Source organism: Gallus gallus, chromosome 12 (genome assembly GCF_016699485.2).
Source record: "Gallus gallus isolate bGalGal1 chromosome 12, bGalGal1.mat.broiler.GRCg7b, whole genome shotgun sequence".
NCBI classification, from domain to species: domain Eukaryota; kingdom Metazoa; phylum Chordata; class Aves; order Galliformes; family Phasianidae; genus Gallus; species Gallus gallus.
Window position 1 is genome coordinate 2,786,407 of NC_052543.1, and position 15,219 is coordinate 2,801,625.

The window sequence follows — 15,219 nt, forward strand, 5'->3', positions numbered from 1 at the left end:
TGCTGTTGGATTGCTGCTCTGTAGTGGGGCTGCCCCAAAGGACAGCTTCTGGGTGAGCTGTTTGGAGCATGTGGGAGATACACCAACAGGAGTTCTGCAGCTTCTCTGGTTGCTGGCAGTGCCGTGTGGCCAGCAGGGTTATCTGCAGATGTGGATGTTGCTATGTGTTGCAGAATGACCCATTCCACGTGCTGAAGCTGACTTGAGTTGCTGTATAAATGGCTTGTCCCAGGTAGAGCATCCTTCTGTACTCTCCTTCAAACTGAAACTGTATTCTCTCTGGCCCCATGGCAGTTATGCTCTGGTTACGTTTTTGTGTTGTTTCTACTGGTTGATATTAGCAAGTCTGTGTGATGCTGTATCTATGAAATATCCCTTCTTCCTTTGTAGATCTCTAGTGCCTTGGTAATCAGGTATTTCTCTGTCGGGATGCATGTTCTATTTGAAATGCCAGGAGCTTAAACTGTCTAACTTTAAGGAATAATGTCATTTCCCAAAGTTTGTTTAAATAACTCGATCCATAAGTGATTGCCAAGATCCATCTCCAGTTCTTTCTGTCTGACTGTATGGTGTGACCCACCGGTGCTTGCAGTGCATCACTCACTCCTGTTGGGTACCTCAGACTGCTATGCAGCACCCAGCAACGTGTGACCTTTGTTCAGGCCCAGCATGGCTGTTGGAAATACGGGGATATATGCAAGCTTTTGTTTGTGAGTGTGAAATGCAGCATGTACCATGGATAAGTCTGCTCTCTGCTTCTTCTGTAGGACTGTGGTTGTGTTCTAGGGCACTTAATGCCAGAGCAACACCTCAGTAGTCTTATCTCTACTACTGTCAACATGCAAAGCATGGTCCTGTGTGACGTGACATCTTGCATGATCCGTTTGCTCATAGGTGAGATTTTGCCTTGAGACAGAAGGATTTCAGGTAGTCCTTGAATGCATATGCAGGATACAGACGCTGCTCTGTCTGTGAAGATAATCATGTTCTGTCTTCTCAACATATTAGCAGGTAATCTTGTAACAACAAGGAGATCCTCATCACAGATTCTATGTTTAGGTGTAGATTCATCTTAGAACAACAAGCAGTGCTCTGCTGGCCTGCTCTTACTGCCAGGTTTTGTTTTTTATTGTGGTTACATCCATGATTGATTGATATTCTGTGAAGATCTGTAGAAATTCCAGATATATTCTTGTGTAAGCTCATGTTTATCGCTGTAGCATCATGATGCTTCAAAGGGTTATGGTAAATCAGCTGTAGTGCAGCTAGTGCATTGCTTCAATTGATAGATTGTTTGTGTGGTCAGATGGTGATTTGGGATGAAGATGTGAAATCCTTTGATCAAGTTCCTATTTGAAAGTTAGCAGGACTCATGCCACTAACGTGCTTTGATGCTTTTGAAGTCATCCTTTAAGTAAGCTGCTGACTAACAGAACTGCAGACGCACTCTCACAAATTCCCTGTGTACTCTTGAAAGTGGATGATATGACTGAAATTACTTACAGGGAACAGAAGCAGTGAGAGAGGAGTGTCTGTATGGGTTCAGCTTATGTGAATAAAGGCACCTAAGTGGGCACACTATAACTTCCATTTCCGTAGCAAGATCAATTGCTATCACAGCGTTAGCATAGTGGTTTGCATAGGACCTGTCACAGTGAAAGAGATGGCAGTCCTCAGCCCACTCCCAGCAATGTCAAGGGAGTGCTTTACCAGCTTTTGTGCCAGATTCCAGTGCTAAAACTCCATCTGGCCTATTCTGAGAAGTGGGAGCACACCAAAATGTTGTTACAGTTTTCACTCGATGAGTCGTGTTTGTTAGCTTCGGCACCAGAACTGTTTGTTCATCCTCTGTGCTGTCTGCTGGTGGTTGCTTTTCCGTTCCTTGCCGTGCGAGCTGTTGTCCTAATGCTGGAACTGGAGGGTAAAAGCTCGAGTCTTGAGGCTGGGAAAAAAGTCAAGCTGTATACTCCCTGGCATTGGGGAAGGCAGGAGCACAATTTCTTTTGCTTAAGAGAATGACAGTCAGGCTGCTTTTGTGCAGAAGCTCTGCTTTTTGGTATAACTGTGGTTATGACCTGAATGTAGTTCAGATGTGTCTGTTTTCTTTCCAGCTGAGTTTATGTTGGAGGTCTGGGTGCCTTGATGGGGTACGTCCAAAAAGGGTACCTTGTCTTTTGCTACGTTCTGAAGACCTTATGAGAATCATGCGAGTAAGAGGTTAAATTCAGGTGTTCCAAGTTCAGCGATGCAAGATCACAGCTATGGCTGTGATCGCAGCAACTTTTACTTGTGAATTTCTGCTTCCATTTGACTATAACTGGGATGTTAATGTTCTTGACTAGAAACGGAGCGTGATTACAGTGGGAAATGAATGTTGACGTGCCCTGTGAGCGGACTATTATGTGTGTTATGCATCAATCACAGGCAGCAAGGAAACAGGTATTTAACACAGGAGGAATCAGTATTATCCACCCCATTCTCCCTCAAACTACAGGGCAGCTTCAGGCCTCTTATTAAAGCTTTAATACCTACAGAAAACACTGTATGCTGCAGGAAGAAATCTGGAGCATTGCTGGCATCTCTCGTCCTCTGTGCTTCAGAGGAAGGGCACAAACTTCCCATGCTACTCTCACTTGAGAGAAGGAAAATTCCTTCTCACATTGCATCTAATGACCTGTTGCACCCAGCATGTATGAACAGGACAGCACCTGAGAGGTCCTCAGCGCTACTTTTGGTTCTTACCACCCACCAGGGAAAAATCCTGAAGCCTCTTTGAGCAAGGAGACGCAGGAGGGAGGTGGAAGATTCCTCCTGCCTTCCGCAGCGACGAAAGATACGGAGGTTTGATGGGCTGCAGTGAGATGTCTGGTGTGGAGTTCTGCATTGAGGTTTGTTTTGCTGCACGGTCGCACAGTGTGTGTGCATTGACAACTACCAGATGCCACATCCAAGCGTCCTCCTGCGTCTCCACTGCTCCATCCCACCCAAACACTCGCTTAGTCACGTCTTCCACAGGATGAGCAAGCAGCCTCCAGAAGCCACATTCCCCAAAAGGAAAGTGGTCTCACATCAAGTATGTCATATAATAGGTACATTTTTAATGAGGATCAGGGCTATAAAGCTGAAAAGATGAGATTCAAGTATTTAAATTGCTGAGACTGTCTTCTTTAGAACAGGAAGAGGAAAGTGATTCTCTCCTGTTCTCATAGACAGCAGGGGAAATGTTGAGTTTTGTGATGTACAGTCCACGTCTCAAAAGAAAATTAGCAATGTTCAGATGAATTTCATGTACCAGATTTGAGCCAGGATGGCAGTAAAAGCCTGAGCAAAACATTTGCTGTACTTTTCCATCAAGAATCTCAGGAGAATAGTTACCAGACAAAGTAAGTTCTTAAGTCCTCAGAATCCTAAGATGTACTTTTTTACACATCAAATCAGGTTGAGTGTTCTCACTAGGAACCTGTCCTGCCGTCTTAATTGTGTGAGTAAGGTATTTTCATGTTTAAGCCATAGGTTTTTGAAGGTCTGTTTGACTCTTCCCACCTTGTTATGTCACAGGAGAGGAGAGTTTTGGTGTTGGGTTTTCCCCTGCCCTGACAGTGTGTGGTTCGTGTGGGATCGATATTCACTGTCCCACTGCCTGCTTCTCTGCCCACAGCTTGTCTACTTCCTTCCCATGTCTGTTGGGCCAGTCATTAAATGTAAGTAGCGAATTCCAAATGTTGAAAGCTGTTAGTGATAAGCATATCGATTGATAAATTGATTCTTGAGAGGAGCAGCTGAAATCTGGGGTCCTCTCCCGTAGAGCTGAGGTCAGATAACACATCCTCAGAGCCTGGATATCTTCCTAGGAGTTGTCACCATCTGCCTCTTGCACCCTGAGAAGGCACGAAGCCCTTCCTTCAGCACTTCTAGGAACATGCCAGGAAGCAGGGCTGTGGGCTGAACCTCTTACAGCTTGGTACATCTGTGAAGGAGGGGCTGCTGGATCCTAGTGCAGCTGTGCCATTCACGGGTGTATGTTGCATCCATGCCAAGCTGGCAGAAGAAACTCATTTCCTCCCAAAGAGCTCACATGGCTCAGTTCTCACTCTGGGCTTTGCTGCTTTTGTGAATACTGACCCAAGAGGTTAAAGCAGCAGTTTTCCAAATCAGCTCCTATAAGCACTGCTAAGAGGCTGCACCTGTTCAGATGTACAAATCTGTCCAGCTGCCAGCCTGAAGATGTGCCAGGTGCCTGGTGGCTCTGTCCAGGTGTGACAGCTAAGGGCCTGGGTTTAGCTTTTGGAAAGCCACCCCAGGGTCACGGTGTTGTGGTAGGAAACAGCATTTGGAAGGCATGGGTAAGTGTTGCACTGCTCCTGCATTTTACCTGGCAGCTCACCTGGTTCTTTCTCTGGCCTTTTTGGAGTCAGCACCAGGTATACACTTTTGCCACTAAATGAGAGTTTGGAAATGTTGAGAAATGAGGTCTCCAGGGACAAGACCTTCTTTTATTCCACATAGCTGCTCCCTCTTCCTTAGATTTTGGGTCTTTTCCTTGTAGCAGAGAGGATGTGCAAGGAGCTTGCTGCAAAGTAAGCATTGCAAGCAATGGCTCTGAGTACTTAATTCAGTGGGTGCAGAAGTGAGCTTTGAGGTATGGAGGGGCCCTTCAGCTGCTCTTACACAGTCAACGTGTTCTTTGCAAATGTTTGTTACTGTGCAGAACATCCTGAGCTCCATTCACCACGTGGGTCCAGCTGCGTTGGATTCAGAGCGTATTCTCATAGCTACGTGCACCAGTCTGCCTGCGGGATCTTTAAATACATAACAAAATGCTCTGAATTGTCTAGGAATGCATTTACCCTTTTCAGGCAGAGCTTTCCAGGCTGACTTTTTCCCAGCATGATTCTGCATTGGGATTGATTGGCAGTGTTTTGATACTGTGCGTCCAATATGTAAGTAAGGAGCTGGGCATTTCCTCATTGTTCTCCCAGTTTCCTAATGGCTGTTGCTAATTGTAAGGTGCCCCTGGGGGAAATGCGCCGGAAGGTCCTGGGGTGGATTAGTGCATACAATTGCATTGTGCTAACGTGTTTAATATTTGTATTGTTTAACAGCATTAAGGGGTGAGATGACCTTTGAGAAAGAAGGTGGTCGTTTAACAAAGTGCTGAAGAACGTGCCCAGGCACCAGGGCAGCATTTTGGAGACAGGGAGGAAATCTCTGTGTTGAGAGCCGAGGGAGTCATTGAAGCAGCTGTTGTCCAAACACAGGTAGTAGACCACAGTGAATGAGAAAAGGAGTGTAGATGAGGCAGAGCCATGTGCACTCCTCCCTAGAGCTACCTATGAATAATTACACTCAGTACATTATACGTTTAAATACTCTTTAAATGTTGATAGCTTGTGTATGCTTTTCAGATAGAGGATACAACCTGATTCATGCTCTTCTGGGCGCTGGAAGAAATGTTTGATATCTGTGACCTTCTCAGCTTACCCCATAGTATAGCCCCTTAACCACCCACGCTTCTGTTAGCTGTGGGATGGGAGCCCCACCACTAACAGCAGAGTGTGGAATTTGGCCCACTTTAAGGCGTTATCTCCAGATTCCTCCTGGCCATCACTGTCCTCTTCTGACTATATAGAAAAAGCTTTCTTTTTAACACGTTCTTATTTGTTCGGTGATCCTATAATGCTGTTCTGTAAAGGTGCCCTCTTCAGAAAAGTTGTCTGAGAGGAGGGAGGGAAGCTGGAGATTAGAATTAGCTGACAAAGGAGAAGTTAGGACTCTCAGTGGACGGCGAAAGAGCCACTCTGCCTCATCGGATCAAAGATAACCTTTCAGATGTGTTGAGATTCATTAAGGGACAAGATGCAGAAGCTATTCGTATCGCCTACCATCCAAATCTGGACCCAGAACATCATGCAGAGTCCTAGGCATATTGCTTGTTTTCTCAAGTTGCAACACAAAGCTGTCATCCTTCCTGAAGCCCTAATTTGCAGCCTGCCTGTGCTGTTTTGGTGACATTCTTGGAGCAGGACTGAGTGTGCTAACAAGCGGAGCAAATGCTGTATTTAAAAGATAAGCACTTGGAGAGTACCAACTTGGAAGGGAACTGGAGTTCAAAAATCCAGGCGCTGAAGTGTAGAGAGCTGGCACAGTTTGAGAGGCAGTTTCTGTCTGTGTTTGCAGAAGGGATGTTGGTGAGGGGGGGGATGAGCTCTAGAAAGATATTGAGACTTATTTAAAGAGAGTACGGTTGTTAGCCAGGGAATTAGAAATCAATGGAAGAAAACCAGAGTTGCCTCAGCAGGGTAGGTAAGGTGTCTGTGGAAATAAGAATGCAGGCTGGCAAATTCTGCTAAAGGACACATTGCCTGGATAATCAGGCAGGAAAGGTGGGCTGGGGAGGGCTGTATGGGAGCATCTGTGTGTCCTAACGGATGGTCCCAGTGCAGGTGGGCAATGGGTGTTGTGTGTAAGGAGTTTGGGAAGGAGGCAGAGAGGGCTGTCTGGGATAAGATGAGCCTTATATAGCATCTTAATCTGTTATATTTAGCTGCTGTATCTTTAGGACTCTTTAGGTTATCCTCCTAATGCCTCCATCCTGGGTTAGTGCCAGCTTCGTTTACCATGCCCATCACTGATGTGTCTGAAGTTGTGTTCTGTTAACTCCGGATTGCTGAGGACATCTTTGGGCTGTCTGTCTCAGGCCTCCTCTGACATTGAAGGCAGTGAGCTCTGAGCACCTTGCTGACTGGTGTCAGACGGCTGCTGAAACCAATGCTTTGCTTTTAAATGCTCTGAAGTCATTCCGCGTGCTCTTCAGCTCCCCAGCACTGCTGATGCCCAGGAGCCAAATTTACCTTCTTCCCAGGTCACCGCTGGCACAGTGTTTCTGCAGGATTTATGTCAGTGTTTGTCTTGATAGAGATGTGCAGCAATACATAGGAAGGTTGGCTGGATCCACTTGGCCACATAACCATGCTCCAGGGATCCACCGCTTGTCAGCCCACGCCTTCCCCTGTGCATCTGGAAGCACCAGCCCATGGCTATCAGCTGCTCTGCAGCAGCGTGTTGCACAGTGGTAGATGAGGCCAATGAAAAGAGATCCCTGCGTTGCAGGTGCTCAGGGAGCTCCAGAATGGGGTTGAGAGCCTTTGGGGAATGTACCACTCCGCTGGAAATTTGCTTGGCATTACTGTTGCTGTAGGAAATGCCAGATCACTGCAATACCCAGAGCAGGCCGGACTGCTCGCTTCCTCATGTCTGCATGTCACACTCTGTTTTCTAAATGCTTAATTACAGATGGATTGTGATTTGTGGGTTCACAGCTTCTCATCTGCTTTTTGTCAAAGGTAAGCAGATGCACTGCCTGTTGCTCTGTAGATCGAGTCCCTTGTACAGCAGCTGCCAAGGAACTCGGAGATAAAAACTTCAGCATATGGGAAAACTGGGATGAGAAGCCAGCTTCTGTGGCTGAGATGGTCTTGTTTTGAAATCTATCCAGCTGGTCTCTTACCCTCCCATGTATCTTGCTGCTGGCCCTCTGCTCCATCCCCAAAAGGTGCTGCCGTATGAATTTCACGAGGGTTAGAGGGTCTGGAGGTGTTTGACCCTCTCTGTTGTATGTGAAGATGAACACCTTGAGGGAGAGAGCATCGTGCTCTTCCTGCCAGCCTCCGTCCATCCTCTCTGCAGAGGCACGAGCCATGCCAGGAACACAGGATGAGGTTGTCGTGTAGATTGTGGTGTGATTGGAGCGGTTTGCAATCCAAACTCAGTCCGCTTTGCAGTTGCACACAGCTGACTGCTGCCAGCCCCTTGTCTCTGTGTGCTGTGCTGCCTGGTGAGTGCTCGCTGTGCCAGCAGTGCTGCTGGGGCTGTGGGCTCCTCTGCATCCTTCTCCTTTGCCTCCTTGGCTATGACCCGAGGCTCCCCAAGGCAAAAAAGGCTAGTCATTAATCAGTTAAAGTCATGTTTAAATGATTATTGTGTAATGAGTTTTGCATAACCATACTAATTATAGTAAACGTGCATAAGAGGGCTGAATTAACATCACATAAGTGAGGTTAATCTTGTTGTTTTAATTTGTCTGCTTTGCTGTGCTTCGTGTAAGCATTCTTTTGTCATAATCATATGCAATTTTACATCTGGTTGCAAATGATATTTTCAGTTCGCTTTGAACATGTGGAACCATGTCAATATTATGACTTGGTTATTACTTAGCAGGATGGACACCAGAAGCTTTCAGTTCATGGTATGGATATTTTCCATTTAATCAAAGAGGATGAAGAGTATGAGGGAGTGATCAGGTGCAGCAGTGCTCAGTGCTGTGTGTGAGCCAGCTGCTGGAGGAGACCTGTGTATGGTGTGCTTGGGGTGCAGGCATCCCTGACAGATGTGGGACAGTGCATTCTGTGCTCCCACGAGCTGCATTCTGTGCAGCCAGGGATTCCTCGCTATTCCTTATGGATCTGGAGACACGCGGGTGAGGCTTGGCTCTGATCCCAGGTGCCCTTTCTTGTGATGAGGGATGGTAACACGCAGGTACTGAGGTACTGTCCCCTGGCAGAGCCTCGGCACACTCTGCCACCCTGCACAGCAGCACCGCGTGCTGCAGCCACGTCTCCATGCTGTTTGGCAGATCTTGGTGGCTGCTGAAGTGCGACCTGTGGGGTGTGATGCCTGGAGAACCGTCAGCTCCTTGGTAAGAGGCTCTGAAGTGAGATTTTGTTGATGTTTTTAACGTTTGGCCACATTCATGGCATTGTAGAATCATAGACTCACAAATTCAGCAAAAGCAGTGGGCTGAACTGAGTTGAGGAACTGTGCTGTGCTCCAGAAGCCTTTTGGACTTCCTAAATCACTCTTAGAGGCTCTGCATTTTCTTCAGAACAGTTAGCTAGATGTTCAACATTGGTTACTTGTTTTCTTCTGTAATCCCAGCCTCGGAGAGTACAGCAACGCTTTTCCAGCAAGTTCTCCCATCCTCGACTCCCAGTCATCATCATTAGAGGTCTGACAACAAATGTGAACATAACAGCAACCGACTGAGAGTGCTGGCTGGGAGCCGAGCAGCCATGCCTGCCCTTCTGACCCGACCTGCTCTTTGCTCCTGGCCCTGCGTGGCTCAGCAACACACAGCCTCCCCTGCCTGTGCGAGCCAGCTGTGCTCTGCACAGAGCAGGATGGAAGATGGCTAAGGCAATGTGGTTGTGAGGAGATTAAACTAGAGGTGATTTACAGCAGCCTTGTGAGTGGGCTTTCCACGTGCTAGCAGCACAGTTGAGATCACATCAGTATCTTTTAAATTCTCCTGGTTTAAATGCCTTCGGTGATGAGGAACGTGGATGCTGCTCTGGTAATATTGGGGTTTTGTTGCTGAAGCCTCGTGGCCAGCTGACATGTGGTCTCCAAAGTGATTCTGGAAGGATCCCATCATCTAAATATGATGGCTAAGGGATTTTCCCTTTTCTTGCCCCCTCTTGTGGGTCTGGGAATTTAATGGGTTAACATCCCAGCTCACTGAAGGGCTCTGGAACTGCTGCTTGCTGTGTGTGCTTGTTGCAGACAGGCTGTGTGGTTCCATGGCATCTCTCCCTAGGGCACTGTGGTGGCACTGCTGCCACGGTGTTTGCATGCTAGGCAGTCATCTGTTGGCCCAGGTGGTGCAGATTTTTGGGTAGCTTTAGCTGCAACAGTTTACATTCTGTTGTATCACTTATAATCCAGTACTGCATCTCCAACAGACCCATAAGCAGAAATACATATAATTGCATTTGAAAGGTATCTGACAGCAGCCTGAAATGTGGATCCCAGCATTAAGGTCCTGATGCTCCGTTTTGAATGTAGAAATGAGGAAACCAAAGCAGAAGCTGCTGGTGCCCTCGCAAACCTCAGCATTTCATTTCCATAGTAGCACGGGGCCACTTTGCCTCTGAAACCTCCCTCTGGTGAGTCAACGCTGTGTTACAGCTGGGTTTGAGGGGGAGGTTCTGCACTGGGAGGACTAAAGAGACATTTCTGTAGCATAATGATTTAGAAAGAAAAGGCCAGGCTGCTCGGGAGTGTTGGGAATACACAAGGAGAACTACCAGGCTTAATGAGTCAAGGAGAGGGGTCCCTGATAAAGCGTGTAGATGGAAGAGATGGTTACTGTCTGGGTGCTGCTGTGATGTCATGTAGCCTTGCTTGGCCTTCCTTTTTTCCCTCTTGCATTCTTCTCTGAGAATCTTCATGGTTTTGCAAAGATCCGCTCAACTGAAAACTGTTTTTATCCAAAATATCTCGCAGACAAAAGTAAGAAGATGTGGCTAAAATACAATAAAGAGTGGCAGGGATTAGAAGAAGTAAAGGTTTGGGAAATATTCAGGATGGGGTCTATGAACAAAATGGGGGACTGAGGAATTTAAAGTCACTGAGCTGCCAAATCCTGTGTCCTGAGCAAAGCACCCATTTCTGTGTGTCCAATGATTACTGCAGCCTCGAAAATGGCTGTATCAGAAGGCAGTACGAGCGAGCTCGACAAAGTGAGCAGGCAGTCAGCAGGGTGTTAAGGAAATTAGTGACTAATTACGCAAGTGACACTTTTCTGCAGTCTCCAAGAAATGAATTTGCAGCGGAGAGCAGCGCCACATGCACTTAAAAACTGTCTTCCGTAAAAAGAAAAATAATCTGAAGGCTTTCTGGCAACTTTTATTCTCAGTAGCTGGTGGAAGGGTGAAGCTGTGTGCATTGCCCTGCCAGGGGAAGCACCCTCAGCCCCAGCTGCCCCTGGGCCGAGCTCATGGCAGGGCTGTCCCTGAGGCCCTCACTCAGGGCTCAGTTGAGGCTGTGCTGGTGAGGATGTGCACCCTGCCTTCTCTCCCCACCCCGAGGCTGGTGCTTCTGGCCTGCTCTCCTGGCAAGGTCCTTGTCCTGTGTGTGATGTGATGGGTGCCCGCCTGGGATGGGAACCTCCACCTCAAAGGGGTCAAGAGCCCCACGGGCAGAGCCTTGATTTCAGTTTATCTTCCTCACTCACGTTTGCTTGTGTGCCTTTTGTGAAGGTACAGGTGTTCTGTTAGGCTGTGGTCAGTCCCTGTGCTCCACATGCACACATTGGCCTCAGCGTGGTCTGGGAACAGCACGGCTTTCTGTAAGGCAAGGTGAAGCCAGGCTGGAGAGAAGAGCTTGAAAAGCTGGGTGGCAGAGAGGAAACCCCTGAGGTGTTCAGTGCCTGTAGGCCTGGTAGGAAAGAACAGCCCTGATGTGTAAATGCAGGCTGCCAAGAAGGGGAGGTGGTGGCACGCTGCCTGAGTAGTGCCTTTCATCTCCAGCTTTCTTTTCTGCACCCTTTTTGGAGGAGCAAAGGATTGCTGTTGTGCTGTCAACCAAGTGATTCCCTCCCATGAACTCTTCCCACCTGCCTTACTTATTCCCTAGCATCTCTGTCACGTTTGTCACAGCAGTGTATGCATGGGTGTATCGTGACTTCTGAACAAGAACAACTGGGAGCTTGTTTGCTTGCAATTATAGTTGCTGTGTGTTCTCTCGGTGTGACGAGGCTGCAGGATCAGAGCACCCGGAGAGCTTCCAGCTCACCTGGGACTCCCAGAATGGCATGAGGCCATGTGCAGCTCCCCGGCACCTGTCTGCACTGGACTGAAGGGTGGCTGCTCTCCAGGCCTTGGCTCTGGGTCTCCCGATGGCCACTGCATCCCGTGTGATGGTGACACTCAGCCTGCATCCCACGTGCCCGAGCATAGGCTGTGTCCGTGTCAGATGAACCCTCCCTGCTCTCACCTCTGCTTATTCCCCCTCAGGGAGCTGCCTCAAGGCCGGCCTGGTGTGGCTGGGGCAGAGGAGGCTGGCCAGCTGCCCCTTCCCTGCCTGTGTTCCCCCCTTGTGCCCTGGTCACTGTCTCTGCTCTTCCTGGGAGGTATTTGTGCCCGGTTGCTCTGGCGTCAGGCTGCAGCTTTGTACCCCACACTAGAGCAGGCCACAGGCAGTTTCCCTCCCACTTCTATGGCAGAGCTCCAGCTAAGTGAACCAGAGGCTTCCTCCCCCTCTCAGCCTGTTTCACTCACAAACCCTTCGGGAAGCAGAGCTTTAACCCATCTCTTTGCCTCAGTAATCTCCGTGTGCTGGGCGCATCCGTCATGTCCCCCCTTGTCTCAACAGGGAACTCTTACGATTGGTGGTGAAGAAGTGACCCTTGAGTACACCCTATGCCCAGAGTTCTGGCGCTGCAAACGTGTAAGTATGCAACCAGAGAGCTGCACCGTACTTCCCCTGCTGGTTTTTATGGCAGTGGCAGCTGAGAGAGCATTAAACTTCTGCTCAATGGCTGAAAATCCTCAAGAGTAATATGTATCGTGAAGCTCTCTTCTAAACTTCTGTATTTTTCCCTGCCTTGATTTGATACTGCTTTGTTGCTTTGGTACAGGTAGCACAGTTCTGTGTGCAGAGCAGCCTTGTCCCTGTGCTGTGGTTCTCTTTTAACATGCAGGGAGCATACCATATTTCTGCTCGCCCAAAATGAGGCAGTGATTCCACCAGCTGGAATAGAGCGGATTTTCATTCTGGTTTGTGAGTGTCTTCACTCCCCAGGTAACCAGAGCCTTCACTGATGGAGCAGTGCAGACCTCCCCTCTGCCTCTGCTCAGGAACTTGTGACTGCATTTGAGTGCAGTAAATCCAGCAGGGAAGTGTGGAAATAGATGCAAGTGCAGGCAGTGTTAGTTCAGGCTGGAACTGAGCCATCTGTGGGGCAGCACAGCCGCTTGACTGCCAGCTGTGTTCCCCTGCCCTTCCCTTGCCTCTCCCAGCACAGGTGCTTCAGTGCTATAGCAGAAGAGGGTTACTGTCTCCATTCCCACTGGCTGCAAACCACAAGCTTGCAGCAGCCTCTGGCTGGGATACCATCCAAGCCCTGCCAGCTTTACCTCTCTGTTGGCTGACACCTGTTTGCTGACTGTCCCTGTGCAGCAAATCACATCTACAAGTGCCTTTTAACTCAGAGAAGGACTTTGTCTCTGCTTGAGTTGAGAAAAACCAGGTAACTTAGTCTCCTTTCAAACAACAGGATGGCTAGCAGCAAAGCGTGGAGCTTTTCAGCCCAGCATCACTTGAGAGAGACAGAGCCCTATTTCAGGGGGTTCCTCTGTGGTGTGAACAGAGCTGTGCAAAAATCATGTTCCCAAGGCCTGGTAGGCAGATTCTGAAAGCACTTGAGAATCTGAGCTTCTGAAGTAGGCTGTAATCACATCTGCAAAACATGACTTCCTCATGCTATACATCTTCCATTGCAGTGCAAAGTGTGTAATGTGGGCTACAGATCTTCCTGCTCCTATTGCAAGCTCCCGAGAGATGGTGAGTATATCTGGTCCTCCTGTGTCTGGTCAGTTAGAAGTTTCATCTGCCCCAACATGTAAGTTTACCGTCTGGTTTCCCTGTAGCATCTTTCTTTTGGAACTGGCTGAGCACTGTGTAGGAGGGTTATTAATTTTGCTTCATTTAGACCCCTTCCCTGCCCACACTAAAGGTGCTGCATGCCATGTGCTGCTGCTAGGTTCTCTGTTCTTTCGAGGCTTGGTGTCTTATCACATGAGGCCTTTTCTTCCTATTGCTTTGGCATTGCCCTCCATCCAGAGCGACAGGCTGTGTGCCCTCCAGGTCTGTGAGCTTGTGCTGCTGCCTGCAGGTGACAAGGCTTTCCCCCAACCCCCCTTCCTTGGGAAATGGAGCTGCATGGTTTTGCTGTTACTCTTTTGAGGTTCTTGGGGTTGGGGTGAATGCAGGATGTGAACTGCTGAACTCACCTTGCTGGCAGGAAGGAGCACTTGGAAAGAAGTTCAGCTCCTCCAGGAGCTCCTGCTCTCCCACCAGCACCTCTGGGTGGTATGGCATGAGAGCCAGAACACATTCCCTGGAGGAGCTGATTTCTTTGGGCTGAGCAGGTATTCCAGGCCCTCTGGAAGCTTTGCCTTGGCATCTTTGAGCAGACTTCTGATGTTTCCTGTTTCTTATGCACCTTAGGTAGGAGGGCATTAAAATAACTGCTGATGCAGGATTCCTTGCTTGCTGAAGCACTCTCCCTGTGGGTGTTGTGCTTTCCTTATGCTGTGGCTCTTCTATTAGTGTTAGGAAGGCAGAATTCACATAGCTGGCCCCCTTGATCACCACAGCTGTGTATTGTAATAAAAGCTACCAGGGAGCAAAATAAATTGAGCCTTTAAGATGCTGTGAAGACTGATTGTGCTGCATGCTTCACACTGGCCTGTTGTGTTGATTACAAGGTTGTGGTAACGTCATCTCCTTGTGACTGTCCGTTAATTGTTAGGTGAAACAAAGTAAGGCTCTACACATAAGCATTCGTTATTGCAGCTTTGCATGGGTTCTTGCGTGCTCTGTGGCTGCTGGTTTTGAAATCAATTTTAATATGCCTCTCTTACAGGGAACAGAGCAGGCTCAGAGTCGAAAGGTGGTCCTGAGGGAGAAGATGCATCATCTGAGCAAGAATTCAGTAAGAGCAGTGCTCTCCCCATCCCTGGGATTGTGCTTATGTCTGTGTAATTTGGTTTCATTTGCAAGTTCTGTGTGAGGTCCTGCACGTGAAGTGTAGCCAAACCTCTGCAAACTGGACACAGATTAGCACAGAACTGTCCAGCGTGAGCTGTGCTGACAGCCAAGCAAGTCAGTGTGCAGTTTTCCCAGTGTTGACATGCAAAATGATTGTGTTCTGCCGTGCTTCCCACTGCCCAAACACAATGAAAGCAGGGATGTGCTCTGGGGAATGTTAAAGAATGAAGCTTCACTGTGCCAGGGCTTGTACTCTCACTCCTTACTTTGTGGGAACAGACTTCAGCAGCAGGTGGTGCTGCTGGTGGTCAGCATCAGGGCTGGTGACATCTGACCTTAGAGCCCCACAGCTTAGGCTTCCCTTTCTGACAGCATCAGAGGCTCAGGCAGGGATCTCTTTTGAAGTGAAGCTAGATGCTTCAGAGGCCTTCAAGCTCAGAAACTTGATAGGATTTACCCTCTGTGTAGGACGTAGCTGGGCTAGGGGCAGGGTGTTTCCACATCGTGATACCTCATTTGTGGTAAGTAGGGACCTAATAAAAATCAGTGATTTTATTTATGATGTATCTATGTGTGCACCCAGTTTTCCTCTAGCATAGAGACAGGGTGACAGTCACTGGTTGGTACTGCTCAGCTACAGAGTGTTCCTGAATAGATCAGGCATGGTAA

At 48.3% G+C, this 15,219-nt stretch overlaps 1 protein-coding gene across 11 annotated transcripts in view; it reads left to right on the forward strand.

Annotated features, from left to right (window-relative positions):
• Positions 1–15,219, forward strand: part of RBM6 (RNA binding motif protein 6) — a 54,293-nt gene that overhangs the window by 26,995 nt on the left and 12,079 nt on the right. For all 11 annotated transcript variants that reach the window (XM_040646187.2, XM_040646183.2, XM_015292822.4 and 8 more), the window contains exons 7-9: positions 12,151–12,225; positions 13,281–13,341; positions 14,426–14,494. In XM_040646187.2, coding sequence (XP_040502121.1) covers positions 12,151–12,225; positions 13,281–13,341; positions 14,426–14,494 — 205 coding nt within the window. The remainder of the gene's footprint in view (positions 1–12,150; positions 12,226–13,280; positions 13,342–14,425; positions 14,495–15,219) is intronic.